Here is a 16703-nt window from a genome sequence, read left to right as displayed (position 1 = left end):
GTTCGATTCCATCATAGGCGTTTTTTTTTCTTACACTGTAATTGGTATTATCCATATTTTTTAACATACAGAGGTTATCTTAACATAAACAAAATTTAGCAAAATTAAATGTTATGGTTTTTCAAATTGGTTGGGTATTTGTTGGGCATATGAAAAAGTAACTTCACTCGTAACTGGTTAATCACTCCTAATTACACTTAATTTTTTGTGTGTACAAGATGAGTCCCTAAGCCAGCGTTCCTCTAATTCTTAATTATTGGAAATAGAAAAAAAAAGTCGAAAATCAAAATTGTACGGTCCTTTGAGCACCACAGACTAAATTACTACACCTACACATTGCTGTTTTCTATGGATAACATACAACTTAGCTTTATAAACATTGTATGGTATCAGTATTAGTGTGTATTTATTTTTCCAGTAATACCTGCTACACAGTATATGGACATCGTCAGTATAAAATAAGAATCAGAACTATACAAAAATTAAAGTAAAATTGTTTGATAGTTTCTGCTTTCTTTCACTTTTTTAGAAACACGCCAAGGTATTTAAAGAAAGAGGTAAAAAATAAATCGATAGTTATTTCGACAAAACTTCCCTGGCCCCTGACGTAATTATAATAAAATAGATTCAGCTTTTTCTAAAAATTATAAAACTTGATTTTGCTAATTTAATTTTTTTATGAGAACCCCTGTAAGTTAATATATGTATATAATGTAAAAGTAAAAAAGTGTGTTTCAAATGAGTTTTTCCTTTACAAAATTTTGTAATGACGTCATCGACATTTTTGCAAGGACACGTATATCAATTTGGATAGGTGCAGTGTAGTACTAATAATAATAGTATTGTAGTTCCAAATTTTCGGGGAAATGTACTTAGTAGCATGTTTCTGATTTAATCAATAAAATATACTGACCTATTCATTAACAGTTTTGAGTCATCCTATATTAGCAAATCTAAAAAATATTATTTATTCTGCAAAATTTTGAGATGACCTCATGAATTTTTGATGGGATAAACACATATGTTTTGATAAAAAATTTGCCATGCTTATGATAACTTTAAAACGTCTGCAAGAGTTCAAAGCGTTTGTTTTTTTTTTTTAATTCAAAAATAAAAAATCTGGATGTCTTGAGTAAAAACTCAAAAGGGATTTTTAAACTACACAGACAGACGGAAAGGGAGACCTATTTTTTCGTACACTAGGGATTATAACCCGTCGAGAAAATATGAAATCTTTTGAAATCTTTGAAAAATACCAAAAATGTAAAAAAATCTAATAGTGACATTTAGATGACAGTTAAACATCCAAAACTTAACACAAGCAAATTTTTTTGACTGTATCCCACAGACGTATGTATTTTGACACGATAATCCAAATAATTTAGGATTTTGTATAATAAACAACAGGAGAAGGGATAAGTGCTTAGTTTCATCATTTTAAAATGTATTCTCTCCACTCCACTTGAAGATATTCAATACTAATACCAAGACAAAACACGTTTTATGCTACAGTCAAACATTTTTGCCATGACCACAATACTTTTTCAATTTACATAATTTTAAGAAAAAAAATACTTTGGAAGAAAACACGCTTCTTTCATCCTTACCTAACAAGAAAACTGTATGTTTATCTGCTCTTAATCACTTTCTAAAGTTGATGTCCTAAATAAGGAATATTTTCCTATAAACTCAATCAGTATCTATCAAATATAACGCTTATCACTTTCACAGAAAATGAATGCAAATCTAATTTGACCCGTCTCCTCGTTTCTTGTTTCTTGTTACGCCTATGGCTCCTAGTGAAAAAGAAAAAATAATTGCAAGCCGGCAGTTGTGCTAAACCACAATTTAATACGATTAGAAGTGTAATTGAGATTGGCACGATATCCAAGGAGATGGACGTCCATACTGCAGGTCACGTCCATCACTTTGGCCAGCTTCGAACTCTTCCAGAGGGACCTTAACGGTTTCGAGATCAATCGATAAGCCGCACGGTCCTCGCGAGACCTTTAAACGATGCGATCTCAACTCTTGACGACTCGTTTCAAAACTGTGCTTGCTTTTCTCTTGTTTTCTTTTTAAGTTTTCATTTATGCACTTCTTTGATGTTTAATCTAGCGAATTAGGCAAAATTAGGAGGTCTTGCAATCATTTCTGATGGTGGAAAGCGTCGAGGTGCATTGCAACTGCAAAGAAAAAGTGGGACTGGAATCAAACATTACAGAAAGGAGTAAATAACTGTGGACTCGTTTAAGATTACAGCATTTAAAGTGGCAGTCAAACTTCATTTGTATTATAAATACACAATCTCAAAATAAAATTTAAAAAACAGAAGGCAACAGGAAATCGATCGAATTACTGTTAATGTTCCACTGCGTTCCGGGAGAAAATCCATATTGAGCAGACACAACGGAGGAAATAAATCAGTGTGTTGTCCATATAGGTACAGATTTTGACGTAGAAGTTTGAATCTGACTAAAATTACTGCCAAACGCATATCATGCAATTTGGAAAATCTATAAAAAGAGAGAGAGAGTCTGAAGTACGCAGTTCATAATAGAGATAATGGATAATCTGGATACAAATCAAGACAAATGACAACCCAAATGATAATTTTTTCATTTCAAAAGAAATATTTCTTCTATTACACATAACCGAAAAAAAAATGCGTTTGTTATATTTACAACAAATCAAAATTTTCAAAAAGAGTAGAAAATACAGGGAAGTCTTGCTTAAAAACAACAGTTGTCTTCAATTGTTGGTATATGGGAAGTACTAGAGTTCCACTAAATTTCCTTCCTATTTTCCTACATAGGTAGTAATTTGTTGGTAATTTTGACACACCAATTGGGAAAACCCTGCGCATCCATAACATTTTTTTCTTGTACAAGTAATTCCATTAAATATATATGTATTAAGTCGTTTCTTAGTGCTGAAAATAATATTTATCTCCGTCTGTTTATCTTATTAGTTAGCACTATTACATGCAGTTTTATATAATACTGGTCTTTTAGAAGTATTGTTCATAAAGTTCTATTCATGTTTATAGTTTAAAATTATAAGTTATATAAAATACATAAAACTGTCACAAAGTTTGAACAACGCTGGAACTATTTATACAACATGCCTATGCGAAAAATAAACAAAACTTTTATAAAACGTTCTTAGAATATCACTGCATGACAGCGAATACAGTTGGTGAAAATAAATCTCTTAAATCTGTTCTCTTTAAGAATTTTATCTGCCATAATTGAGCTCTTACAATAGTAATACACATTATGCGAGAAATAATCCTCCTTTTAGTCATATGAACTTCCTAGATATTTGGACTGCTTCCAGTGAAAATAAAATATGATTTTGGAGAATATATATGGCACACTGCTACCAAAAGTGACAAATGAAAATTATGATTCCACTTTCACGTCTAGTTAAGTTTTAAAGAACCTCATTGCTTTGTGATTACTTTTTTACAGCAATTTGTTGCGTCACTTAAGAAGGGAGCTTAAAGAGTGTTTTTCTGTTGCAAATATAAAAAAATATTCGTTGTCTCGAAAGCAAATAAGAAATACCGGTTTTATTCTAGTTTTTTTTACTTACCCTTCCTTGCATAAACAACATAATAAAAATTTAATATTACTGTTCCCTGCTTATAAAAATGTTAGTTCAGTTACTTCGAAATTAAAAGAAACCGTTACGTATTTTCTTGGATAAATTAAAAACTATGTATAACTGTGAAATTTTGAAGTAATTGATGACGTAATAAAAAACCCGCCAAAAGATAATTTGAAAGACAAATGACAGAGGAAGAAACCTACATTTGTGTATTCTACAAGCTAGGAAACTCTAAAAGTACATTAAAGTAATCATTGGTCAGAATTACTCGATATTACATTTATAAAAACAATTATCCATCATAAATCCAAGTCAGTGGTAAAAAGGCCACAAATAAATACCTACTTTAATATAACATAAAACAAACTTCAAAGAAGCAAAATTCTTTTAAGTCATTATAGTAAAGATCTCACAACGAAAATGAAAAAAGGAAAAATACAATTTAAAGTACACAACTAGTAAATATATAAAAACATAATGACTTTGTAAAGTGACAAAAGAAACGCCAACATTAAACATTTACCGTGAACGTTTTTGCATTTCAATATCGACAGAAAAGCTTATCTCCATAATTTGCATAGAGACCGCCCCTGCTTGAAACCCTAAGCATAATTAACTCAAAGGACACAGCTGAATCCACAGTTTTATCATTTTGTTATAAGCCCTTCTCCCACCCTGTCAGTCCATAGGTAAATTTCATTTTATTATTAAAATTAAAATAGTAATGTGAAAACTTCTAGCCGAAATAATTGAAAGCAATTTTCCCCCAAGAGTTTTATAAACCAGTACATAAACTCTTGTAATCAAAAAAAAGTAATGAACTTACTAATATACTGAATAACTCAACAAAAACAAAGCGTAATATTTATGCAACGCTTCAGTTTTGGTGAAAAACTGAAATCCTTCTCAGGATTCGAGGAGTGTTAGATTAAATCTAAAACTAGAACTTAACTTCTAGCAATTCCGTGTTTGTTACTAGACAAGGAAAGAACCAGCTTTGAACCACAGGGGAAGCAGTCAGGTTATGTTAGTGTGTACTTTTTATTTATTATTGTTTTTTTAACTCCCATATTTTCGTTTAAACAAAGTCAAATGCAGAAAGGCTGATTATTATTATTCATGGTGTCAATTTCAATGAACAATTTTCAAAAAAAGAACTTTGAAATGTAATTACTTTACCTTTGAAAAATATTCAGCCTTTTGTTATTGGATTAAATAACTATATGTTTGTTATTTTAGAAGTCTGCAGATGACATGTCACATAATCAATTGATCCAGTTGAAAAATAATATGCTGGGATAACTCAGAAAAACCACTAAATTATACGATTGCCAGGTAAAAATCCTGCCCATTCTGGAAACGACTTTTTATTTTGCAAAATAAATTCAACTAGTCCAGAAATATCCCAGCAGAAGTTGTTGAAATCAACTTTCACATTTAATGAACTGGTGATTGGCATCTTCCTAATTAGTATTTTTAGCCCGTCCTAATTAGGTTACAATATCCTCTGCAGATTTTTCCGCCCCAAACCAGTTCATGATGCACTTTATGCTACCTATCAGATATAGTTACTGCAGAGAAGGGCATCTTGCCAACATCTCCTGACATGATGAGGTCGTTCTAATAATCCACTAATGGGCGGTAGACTTAATTAATGCACCTCTTGCACAGCGCTCCCTATATTCCTTTGAACCTGGTAATAAAACTGACATAAAGGTAAACGTAAACCGCCCCCAAACAATTAATTGCTAACGCTGGCACTGGATCTAATCGGTCGCTTTTATTTTGAGATAATTCCACGAGTGATTGATAGGGCGGATAGTCAACGTCAAGATAAGGGTTCGATTAAATTATGGACGCATGTTGTGTGCAACTGAGCCTCAACGCACGAACATGTAATCGTTTCAACACTCTAATGCAAAGTAACTAAATTATTTCGCTTATTTTTTTCCAGGTTAATCGTGGTCAAGTTCCAACAGAATAGTGTACAACCTAGAATAAGTGATTAATAGTGATAATTAATAATCTTATTGATTTGGAGACTTCATTAAATTCTGAAAAATAGCTTAGCAGAATTCTGTCCTGTCAGTGGGAAAAAAATTCTGAGAGTATTGACTTTGTGGGAATATCTTCGACCTCATCAATCAAATTTGATTCATGTATAATATCATGCTTATATATTTGTAATGTTTTTCCCCAAAAGATAAATTGTTAAAGGTTAGCAAACATGTATTTAATGCGGTAACATATCGTATATATAAAAATCCACTTGCCTGCCCAAATTGCTTTATTGAATGTAATTAAATAAGAAGTTGTTATAAATGGAGACTTATTAATTAACAGTGCCACAGTGGGATAACATAAATCACAACTTGAAGCAAGTATACACTGCAGTTTTCTTACAGAAGTTGTTTTTTCAGTGTAAATCCTGTAATTGTAATAATAGACTGGAGGCGTTTAATAAATAGATTGCTCATAGTCGAAGGAAAAAATATTCCTTAACTTCCTGTGCCATTTATGAACCGGATAGGGTATTTAGATTAACTTTAGAATAAAGGTCATAAGACGCTTTGACATAACGAGAGGCCATACGTGGTCATACGTGGTGCCTGTATTCAGTAAAATTTTAGTAATCCTAGACCCACTGACATGACAGTTGTTGTTTGCAGGGTACTCACAAGTCTAAATGGTAGTACCTACTATATTAAAATATAAATATAGGTACCTGGAGACTAATAGCTAGTTTATAGAAAGTTGGAATAATCTTTATGGTTCTGTTTCATCTTGAACGCGTCTAGGAGAAATGCCTTAGTTTCATTGCTCTTACTGTGTCAACGAAAACATGTGAAAATAATATACCGTCAGACCTTGTCGATCCTAACCTTTCCAACAACTATATACTTACACTTAATTTAATGACGCCACCTAAAACTTTTGCTTGGTAATTACTATTTATATTTTATAAAATATGATACTCTTGTATATGTAGTTTATGAATCCACCTGGTTTTTCCCCTGGGCATCCAGAGGAAAAACCAGGAAATCTTGCAAACGTTTTAAAGTTATCATAAGCCTTGAACATCGTTAATCATTTTTTTTTTTTATTCAAAAACTATAATATAGACTGTCATTGAGTGCTTATACTACTTATAAGAAGAACTTTGAATAACGGTCAATTGGTTCAGTGTATATTTTTTATTTCCTAAAAAACGAGATTTGTTTTTTATTGTCCTTGAGGGACGAGGAAGTGGTCTTTAATAACATTAGACCATTTTTTATTTCTATATTATAAAGACTAAATGCTAAATAATTGTTATTACTATTACCTATACTGATTGTTACAAATAATTCTTTTAAAGAACTTTTTTACTAAATTATTATTTGTTGCTTTTAACAACTTGTCTAGTTTTAAAATAACTAATTCAACTCATAACTGCATATACATATTTTAAAATATATCCGGCAAAACGGCTTATCGGTAACGATATTCTAAAATTAAGTCCATTCCAAATCAATACAACTGGAGGTCAAACCTTACCGCTAAATATTTAAAATTTATTTATAATTTTAGCTCGTATTTGTAGACGAATAGTTCAATTCCAACACACCCAACAACTAAACCTTCATACAAAACAATAGAATGACATTCAAAGCTCTGTGTAAATATTTGACAGTATCTATTTAATTTTTTATGTATTCAGCAGACTCTAATACTAAATTGCATAACAGAGAATACAGACGTCCTAAAATTATACCTATTGATATGTTTAATAAATTAGTGTACCATAAGAATTGTTAACAAAAGCAAAAACAAAGAATGATATAAATGACAACTAAATTATGGTAATAAATAAATTTTATAAATAATTTATATTCTATTAAATTAAATGTTAGGGCTTACATGACTCCAGAGATCTTCCAAATTTTGAAAATCTTGAATATGTGCCCAAATCAAAAAGTAGCTCCCCATTTCCATCTGTCTGACGTCTGTTGACAATTTTATTTGACATATCTGTATAATCTCCGAAATTGTAGATGTATTTTAGGAATATTGTGGGTTATTATAAAAAACATAAGTTCGCCGAATAAAATTTTATAATTTATTTGGTTGTACCTTGTGGCAAGGAAATTTCTATCTAAATAAATTTAGATCAATGTTAATCGACGGTAGATTATTTCAGTATCATGTAGGTGTAATAATTGTCATATATGTACGTCACTATCTTTAATTATTTTCAAAAAGTTAAATACTTTCGCCCACTATGAAAATACATATTTCATCAAATTTTAGTTAAAATTTACACATCTTTAAACAGTGTGCAAACATTTCGTATTTTATGATGTCTTCTACAATTCACTACAAAAACCGTCTACCCAGAAAATTTTGTGTTGTATATTTCCTTTTTTTTGAGTTTTAGTTCTAACCCACCGGTTAGAATTGTAAACATTTAAACTGTATAAGAAGAATCAAATCTGATCCTTGTGTGTTTCAGATCCAAATATCCCGGAGACGGGTAAGCAGAGGCTCAAGTCCTCACGCGGAGACGAAGACTGCTGTTACACTCATTGCGGCTCGCCGGGAAGGGGCGGCAGCGGCACCGCCGCCGAGGTGCTCGGAGTGTGCGAGCACTGCCCAGGTCGACCTAACAGGAACAACGCCACCGACGCCGACGCCGACGTCGCGACGTCGACCACAGCCGCCCCGGGCGCGGCCGCCGGCAGGACTTGTAACAAAGTGTCACTACTGTGGACCGCATGGATTATTCTTTTAACATTTGTAGAACACACGCAGACCATTTATAACACATTACAATGTTTGTTAGTTCTGTGCGCGACCAGTGTGCGGACGACGCTGCTGCTGCTGATAACGACGTGGACAAAGACCAAGTGCGGACCGTGCTCATAGAATTAGGACTGTTAGGCGATATGTGTTCGTCCCGACGCCTGAGTGTGGTCTGCTCACGACCAACTACTTCGCATTCTTATCACATGGATGTGTTCAGTGCCCCTTTACATCTTTCTTGTATTTTTATATGAAGAATCGATCGCTTTTTTATTTCGGAAAACTTCGAATACGCCTGCTGCGTTAGTTCGGAGGAGATGTGAACGCAAAAAGTGGCTGTTAGGTTTTTTCGAAACACGTCAGACACTAGCTCCTTTTCGAGATTTTTTTAACGTCTGATAGACTATACCAAAACGAAAACAATCTCTTTTCAAATGCTGTGGACATTTTCACGGATAATTTATACAAATATATACACGTTTTAAAAATCCAACACCTGCAGACAGGGTGATGTGCAATTTTCTCACCACCACGATCCTGAAAATTGGGCTTTGAAAGCAAGCTATTGTCTACATAATAATTACTCTATATAAAAACTTAGAAATTTTTCTATAATTAATACTAAACTACTAAAAAAAACAAATGAAGTTATTTAATACACAGTATTTAAATAATTTCAGTGCATTCAATCACGTCCATGAAACGTCACTTTTTTATACTGAAATGTCAGAATTACTTTCTTGGACTTACTTGTCATTTTTTTGGACTGACTTGTCCCCTTTTTCTACTCAAATGTCGAAAATTTACTTTTGCCTCCTTGGCCTTGTGTTTTTGACCAACATTTTTTAAGTGATTTTTTTCCCTTAGTATAGGACCAAAGTAGCACTTTGGTTTTTATCAAATCTGCAGGACTTTTCCTCCAAAAAAATATTCTCTAACCTCGGAACCACTTACATAAACAACATTTTGTATGGTCGCCTAAAAAACGTTGTGTGTACCTCGGCCAAAGAAAACTTTTTTTTTTCATCTAATTTGTACGTCTCAGTCTGAAACTTCAGATCGGCCGAAAAAGTTCTTCTTTCTGGCCTTGATACACAAATAACTACTGTGTATTAATTAAAAATTCGTAAAATTAGGTACATCTTCTACAACGTGTGTCTGAAGGTGTCATATCAGAATATAGAAAAACTCGGGTGTGTGAGACATACTGAGACAATTGTTGCGCTCCTGTGTATAATAATTTCACACACTGAAATATTAGATTGTTATTAATTAGGGGTATTTTACACTTGTTTCACTGATCTAGAACTAATCGATACGCGGTAAGGACAGTTTCCTTTTCTCGTCTCTAAAACCTGTGCTGTTTTAAACTTTTCTTGGCTTTGAGGTGAAAATAAAAGTTATAAAGAGTAACACCGGCGTTACAATAAAAAAACGGTACATCTTTAAAACTTTTTTTTAGATGAAAACAGCATTACAATATTTACAAGATACGAAAGCCTAGTGTTCTCATAAATTTTCGTATAGTGAAAATGTGGCAGATCTTTAAATTGTAGCGAAACAGAGTAAATGTACTTTCTACGGGGTTTAAAGTATAGTGAAAGCCGTTATAGGCTGTCAGGAATAGATCTTTTCTAACAATGTTCATTCCGTTATTACAAATATTTTTGTAACTTGTTCAAAATGTGTTAAAGCTTGTTGGTATATTTACTCTAAGTTTTGTCGCGGAAGTTGGCTTCAGATTTGGATTTGGATTCATGTTTTACTGACTTAAATTAAGATCAGTTTGCGTTGGACTAAGTAGATAAAAAAGCTTCATACTTGAAATGAAATAAATACGTCGGGGTACAAATATCTAAAAAGAGCCTTCGAAAAAGGGAATCTATATCCAAATTTCAATGGGTTTTTAATATTGATAGTGTCAACTTACTAGGCGAGGGAACGAAATATTTGTTTTAGGTAAACATTTAAGTGGAGACAAATATAAAACACCTTTTGCTAATATAGTCTCTGGTTCGGTAGTCTTCACTTTTATAGGGTCACCATCTTTCCTAAATATCCCTGGTTTTATCGGAAAAATTAAACTCATGAAGAGGCTGCAAAAACTGCTGAAATAGTGACCTTATAAATGTTCATAATCAACTTATCCAGAGGCCTCCTTAGTGATTTTGAGGTGTGATTTCACATTACCCTCACACAGATTTTTTATAAATCATTTATAACAATTGTTGACTGACAAAAATGGTATTTTAATGCGTCAAGACTTTGTGGGGTCATTTAACTCAAAACATTGTGGTCTTATAGGCAAATTAAAAAATATAAAACAATCATTTTCAGCGGAATGATGAACTTTTCCGCTAAAGTCGAAATAATGCCACAAATATTAAAAAAAACTTGGGCTCTCGAGCTTCTGATTAGTTCTTTATAGCATCCACTTTCAAATTTCAACTAGCTTTCTCTTTTCACCTAAATTAATAATTAATGGCGTTGTCAGGAGATAAACTGTGGTCACTGTGAATCTTTAATATGTGAACCGATAACAGTTAATTGGTTGAAGTAATTGTATTGTGTAACCAGATGATGTGTAATCGGATCACCTATGCGGTGTCACTGGTGAATTCAGATCACAATTTAAGTTCAACTCGACAATTATCAAGTAATTTTAGTACGCCCATCCAACTTCACTTCAAGGATGGCTCAGTCAGAAATTATTTCACTGACACAGTACTCCACAATTTGACACATAGGACTTTGGTTTCAATAAGGTAATCATCCAAATATAAAAAGTTCACTTACAACGTTCATATTTAGCTTATTTAAGAAGTGTACTAATGTTGAATTCTTCAGTTTAAATTTGCATATAATCTAGACTTAAAATTGACTCTAAGTCAAAAAGATTGTTAAGTCCGCCTCTAATGAATTTTGTTCGTCATTAGGTAAATCTTACTTTTACTAATGCAATAGATTTTAAAAGCAAGTCTTTTCAGCGACTTTTTTTGTCGACGACAACGTTCTAGAGATGCCAAGTTTCCTTCACTTCCTCTATTACATCACAGTGAATCATTGTTGTCGTTTATTACTGTTATTCTCAAATGTTTCCTTATAAAGGAAAATTAGTTGCAAGCTGAAACCTACACTGATTCCTCGCAACGTAAAGGGAAATTTATTTGAACTGGGCATCTCCTGAACCAATGCTAATAATTTTTTCTTAAAAAAATCTTTATCTAACTCTCCTATATGTCTATAAATAAATTTACAACGTAGTGTACATCGTATAATGTGTCTAAAGATAGTGTTACAAAAATCTAGTCCAAACTTAAAGTAAATTAATTAATGATAGAAAATTTAAATATTTTGATATTTATAACAGTACATAGAAAACTACTGGACAAATAAGTTTAGCAGCAATAAAGAAACAGTATTAGGGCTTACCGAAATATAAAAGAAAGTGTTCGTATAGAGTACTGTCATTGTGATTTGTTGTAAAATAGAGAAAGATGTTAAACGTGATGCTAAACATAATTCTAGTTGTTTTTTATGTGAAATATTGATATACAACTTTTGAATTAAAAAAAGAAAAAAAGAAAAGAAACGTTTCTTAAATTTCGTATTTAGTTTAATAATAATTACATTATAAAGGGCATTTTCCACACTAGTTAAAAAAAAGAGATTAGATACCACTTGATTCACATCTCCTTCAGATTTAGAGTTACATAGAAATCGCTTCTCCCATTTCTGGATTCATTGTTTAAATGTTCAAAGATTTATGTTAATCATGTCGTCCAAGTCTTGGTCATGCTAGCAGTGAACATGTTCTAAGTAATTTTACCGGCCTGGGTTGGGGCCTGCTCCTCAAGATCTCTAATTGTGCCATTATCACTTTTGGAACGATGAAAAACAATAAGCAGCTCTATGACTGCCGATCATAAAATTGTATAAAAATATTTTAATACTTGTAAATAAGGAGCTTGAAAGGTCGTGGACCTCAAACGAATATTTGTCTGACACAAAAGCGATTCGATGAAAACTTGGTGCCGTTTTTATCTCTCTATTTTCGTTGATTGAAACTTCTGGCAGCAGTCCCACGTGAACAGACCACAACTAGCGGAAGGATTTTTTTTTTAGAAGAATTATATCTTCATGCACATAGAGTTGTCTAGGACTGCAATGTAAATGTAGGGTCAGAAAAATACCGACGCACAAGTCAATTATAAGTTTGGTAATTAAATTCACATATTGTTTGAATTCTCAGTGAACGAAAGAAAAGAACCGATATTGGTATTAACTGACTCTCATTTGTCTAATGGCTGTTGCGAAGTATATAATGAAGACTATATTATATTGTTGATGTTGAAGATATATTACTAATTTTTATTAATTTATTTTGATACTACAGGATAACTTTGTTGCAATACGTTCTTGTGACGCGTGTATTACTTTTAAATCGACTTATGGATCTACACGGATGTAACGTGAGAACTTTTGTTATTTTCTATCTATTCCGGCCAATGAATATCACTCAATGAGAGGAAGAACTCCTAACTAAATTGTTGATGTTATTAAATTTGCAAGGAGCTCCCGCAGCAGTTGCAATGCTCAAACTTGGATGCCACTGTAGATAGTTGCAACCCAGTAATTAGATTCCTTACTTTTGATCAGTGTTATCAACAAACGAATAACTTGCAACTGAGCGGTCAGGCGTTGGGAGCTTACGTGTAATAATTACAAAACGCCATTGTTAATATTGCTTTAGTTCTACCGTTTGACTATCATTGTTTGCAGAAAAGTTATGGCTAGGCTAAGATCGATCGAGTCGTTTGTCCAGACCTCCACCTCCACAGAATTTGATATACTTACGAATCAGCCACGAAGCAGTCACCTAGTTGCGATTATGATGATATACTTTGTTGATGTATAATTTACGTTTACGATATCTATTAGTTGACAACTTATTTGGCAAAATTAAATAAAATTACCTAGACGTAAAATGCAGAGCGAAAAGGTATAAAATATTGTTAAATGTGAGATCCTGTAGTTATATTGGAGCGTAGCCAGTTCGAACGGATCATAACGTAGCTGCAATTATACTTACATCTGATAGAAAGAACACCATTTTTAGTTTGTGCAAGAATGTTTCCCGACTGCCAACAATATATATTTTATGAGTGCTTAGTGATACCAACTGATAGTGTTATTTTAAAACAAAAAGAAACTCAGACATCAACGACAAATGGCACAACCTCTTCATATCAACAGATGACTTTTCCTGTGCGGCTACTCCATTTCTTCACTAATTCGGTTTAAATTGTTCACGACAGTTTCGACAAAATTGTGTTCAACATATTCCTAATTTTAAGATTTCTAATGTGTAAAACTCATTTTATACGATAACGTGCCCCTGGCGACACCCTTTATGCATCGGCTCAACACAATTCTAGGTGTAAAATGAGTTTTTCTTCAACTCGAACAGCAGCTTATGTTGTATCTCTTAAAAAAGTAGCTGCCATTTTGCCGCCAACAGCTAATAAAACCGTTGCTTATCTGTGAGAATCAGTAACGACTACTGTCAACCACGAGTATACAAAATTACCTGAAATACAACGTCCAAACTTTACAACAGCGCAAAAACTTGTAAGGTTTTGCTATAAATACAAAATGGCAGTATATTCAACGATTCCTTGAAAGTTTATTTAGTAAGCAAAAAAAATTATACACTGTAAATTAAGCAGACATTGTTTTTGTTGGGCGGATATCATTTCGTTGACTTCTACCTAATTTGCATTTTATCGGTTCTTCTGCTTACTAAGTAAATTTTAATTTAAATCTTTTTGTAGGGTCGCATATGTTAACTTTCGAAAAGACAAAGTATAATTTTCTGTAAACAAATAGGTGTACAGAATAAAGCGTAAGACTTTTAAAAGTCGCTTGTTTGTATAATAATTTAAATCAGGGTAAAATTCGTACATTATTATATTTGTTAACTTTTAAAGAAACTGTTAAATTGTAATGAAGCGACTGGAAAGCTCCCGGCATGTGAAAGCTTTATGAGTACAACTATTTGTCCCAGGAGAAGTCCTACAGGGACGTACTGAGTGCTGTTTGTACTTCTCCAGCTGTTTGTTCCGTTTTTCGAATATCGTTGCTAGTTTTGATTAGCCATAGCCCAGTGATTTATTTAACAAACGTCAGGTCCACGTTGTACTCTTAAGAAAAATGTGAACATGTTGTGTGCGTATGTTTTAGTACAGAAATCAAAATATATACATATATTGTAAAATTATGATACATAATTGGGAACGACTCTAAGTAGCTAAGATCTAGATTCGTCCGCAATGCGAGAGTGTCGCTAGTGGTCTCATGTTACTAGCTGTGTTCGTTAGAGATCTCTGCAAACGCTAAGACCATACGAAGACATGCTTGCTAAATTTCAATGGACAAAGTCGAGACCGTCCTGGGACCACCTCACAGCTGATTTGGTAGAAGACATCGGGATTAGATAGTTATAAATGGTCGCACTAACAGAATTTCGCCATTGTCCATTAAATCTTTCGATTGTTGTACTCGTTAATACATTTAGTAAGGTTCACTTTGTGAATTTTGAATTCTAAAACTCCGCAGTCTTGTATCCCTCATGACACTGTACGTACGCAAAGAGGATCATGTACTTTAGAAGTTTCGTTAGTTATTTACATTCGACAAGCATGTCTTTGTACCGATTTATAACAACATTTGTAAATTTCACAAACGTTTCCATCAAAATAACTTTGTATTTGAAGTACTCGTCGCATATGTACCTACGCTGTAGTAGAAAACGAAAACTGTGGAAGAGAAAATGTTAAGTGAATTGTTGGTTTAGTATTAAAAGTTGTCATAAAATGTTTTTACTGTATACAATTTGTATTCTATGATTTGTGCCAAAATGATCCCACAAAGTACCCCGGCAAATATCTGACTCGAACCATTTCGAGAGCTCTCTATCTCATTTCGACAAGATATCCTTTTTATTGCTTTTATTATTTCTCGTTTTTGTATCGCTCCATTCTTGAAACCCGCATGGTTATTTTAAACTGAATCTGTTCCATTTCAAATATGGCTCAAGAATCAATGTAAATGCCTTCAACAATGCAAAATGGATTCTATATTCAAGAAGAACCCGATATAGAATCACAGTTATGTCTCCGAGAACTATGCAATAATGAAAAGAATTTAGCATAATATATGCAACTGAATTACATTTGCTCTGCTTTGCATTGTTGTAATTGTTGTTAATGTTACAAGATATATACTTATTGTTGCTAGTGCTAGCGTTGTTGTTGTTACATTCAGATAACAGTTAAATATATTTTGTTTATTTTTAAAAAAAGAGAGAAAAAAGAAGGAAATCTTTCATAAAGTATACATTATAAACTAAGAAATATAGAATGTAAAGCGTAGGTTAAATATACGGATAATTTCACGAAAATTGCACATCTAACGTGTAGAAATCAAATTCAAAGTAATAAATGCTTTGTCTGCTTAAGTAAATTAATAACTTGATCTTCTCTTTTTGACATTAATTTAGAAAAATAAATTACAACGTTTTCATAAATAATTGATTAAATAACAAGTGTAAATGACTGAATAAGCATTTTTCTAAGGAATAACAGAGAATATTGTTACTAGTGTATATAGGTAATCTATAAGTATCTTAAGTAAGACTTAACGATAACCTGGGGGGAGACCAGATTTTATATGATGCCGTTTCATCTGTAAATATACTTGAGTGTACCTAAATTATTTATAGATAATCGTGATTGAAGAAACCCATTTTGTCGCAATTTTTTTACGAAACTATGAATTGTGTAAAAATCACTGTTGTTAACACCAAATGGATCGTACGAGTGTGGTGGTGAAAGTCAGATATTTGCTGCAGGAATTATTGGAAGATGGACTATATTTTAGTTACTGATCCTGTTTATTCTTCCATCGAGGTATTTTTGTGGAAACGTTGTACGATGATGTATAGAGATTAAGCTAAAGTTGCAGGATTTTAATATAAAAAATAATCTTTAAGACCCAAAATTATTGAGTTAAGGTTGAAAGTTTTTTTATTAGTGAAAAGTATTATAATATTGAAAAACGATGAAATAAAAAATTCAAACTAGTACTGTTTAATGTTGTTGATAGTACAGTTGACAATAAAGAGCATTGGGACAGTTTTTGCTTCATAATAATTTCGGTTTAGTTTCATTTTCTTCGTTTTCTGTTTTCCCTCAGATTTCATTGTTTTATTTCTGTTAAAAAAACCTTTCTTTAGTTTAACAGACGTT

General features: G+C 32.6%; 1 protein-coding gene across 1 annotated transcript in view; it reads left to right on the top strand.

Moving 5' to 3' along the window:
- The window catches only part of Mid1, a 130915-nt gene extending 121841 nt beyond the window's left edge, over window positions 1–9074 (top strand). The window contains exon 3 of the mRNA XM_064046890.1: window positions 8105–9074. Coding sequence (XP_063902960.1) covers window positions 8105–8517 — 413 coding nt within the window. The 3' untranslated portion in view covers window positions 8518–9074. The remainder of the gene's footprint in view (window positions 1–8104) is intronic.
- The last annotated feature ends 7629 nt before the right edge of the window (window positions 9075–16703 follow it).

The sequence above is a fragment of the Zophobas morio genome, unplaced genomic scaffold, assembly GCF_036711695.1.
Source record: "Zophobas morio isolate AGI-343-1 ecotype UQ-CSIRO unplaced genomic scaffold, CSIRO_AGI_Zmor_V1 ptg000005l, whole genome shotgun sequence".
Classification (NCBI taxonomy): domain Eukaryota; kingdom Metazoa; phylum Arthropoda; class Insecta; order Coleoptera; family Tenebrionidae; genus Zophobas; species Zophobas morio.
This window is presented reverse-complemented; position numbering and strand designations above follow the sequence as displayed.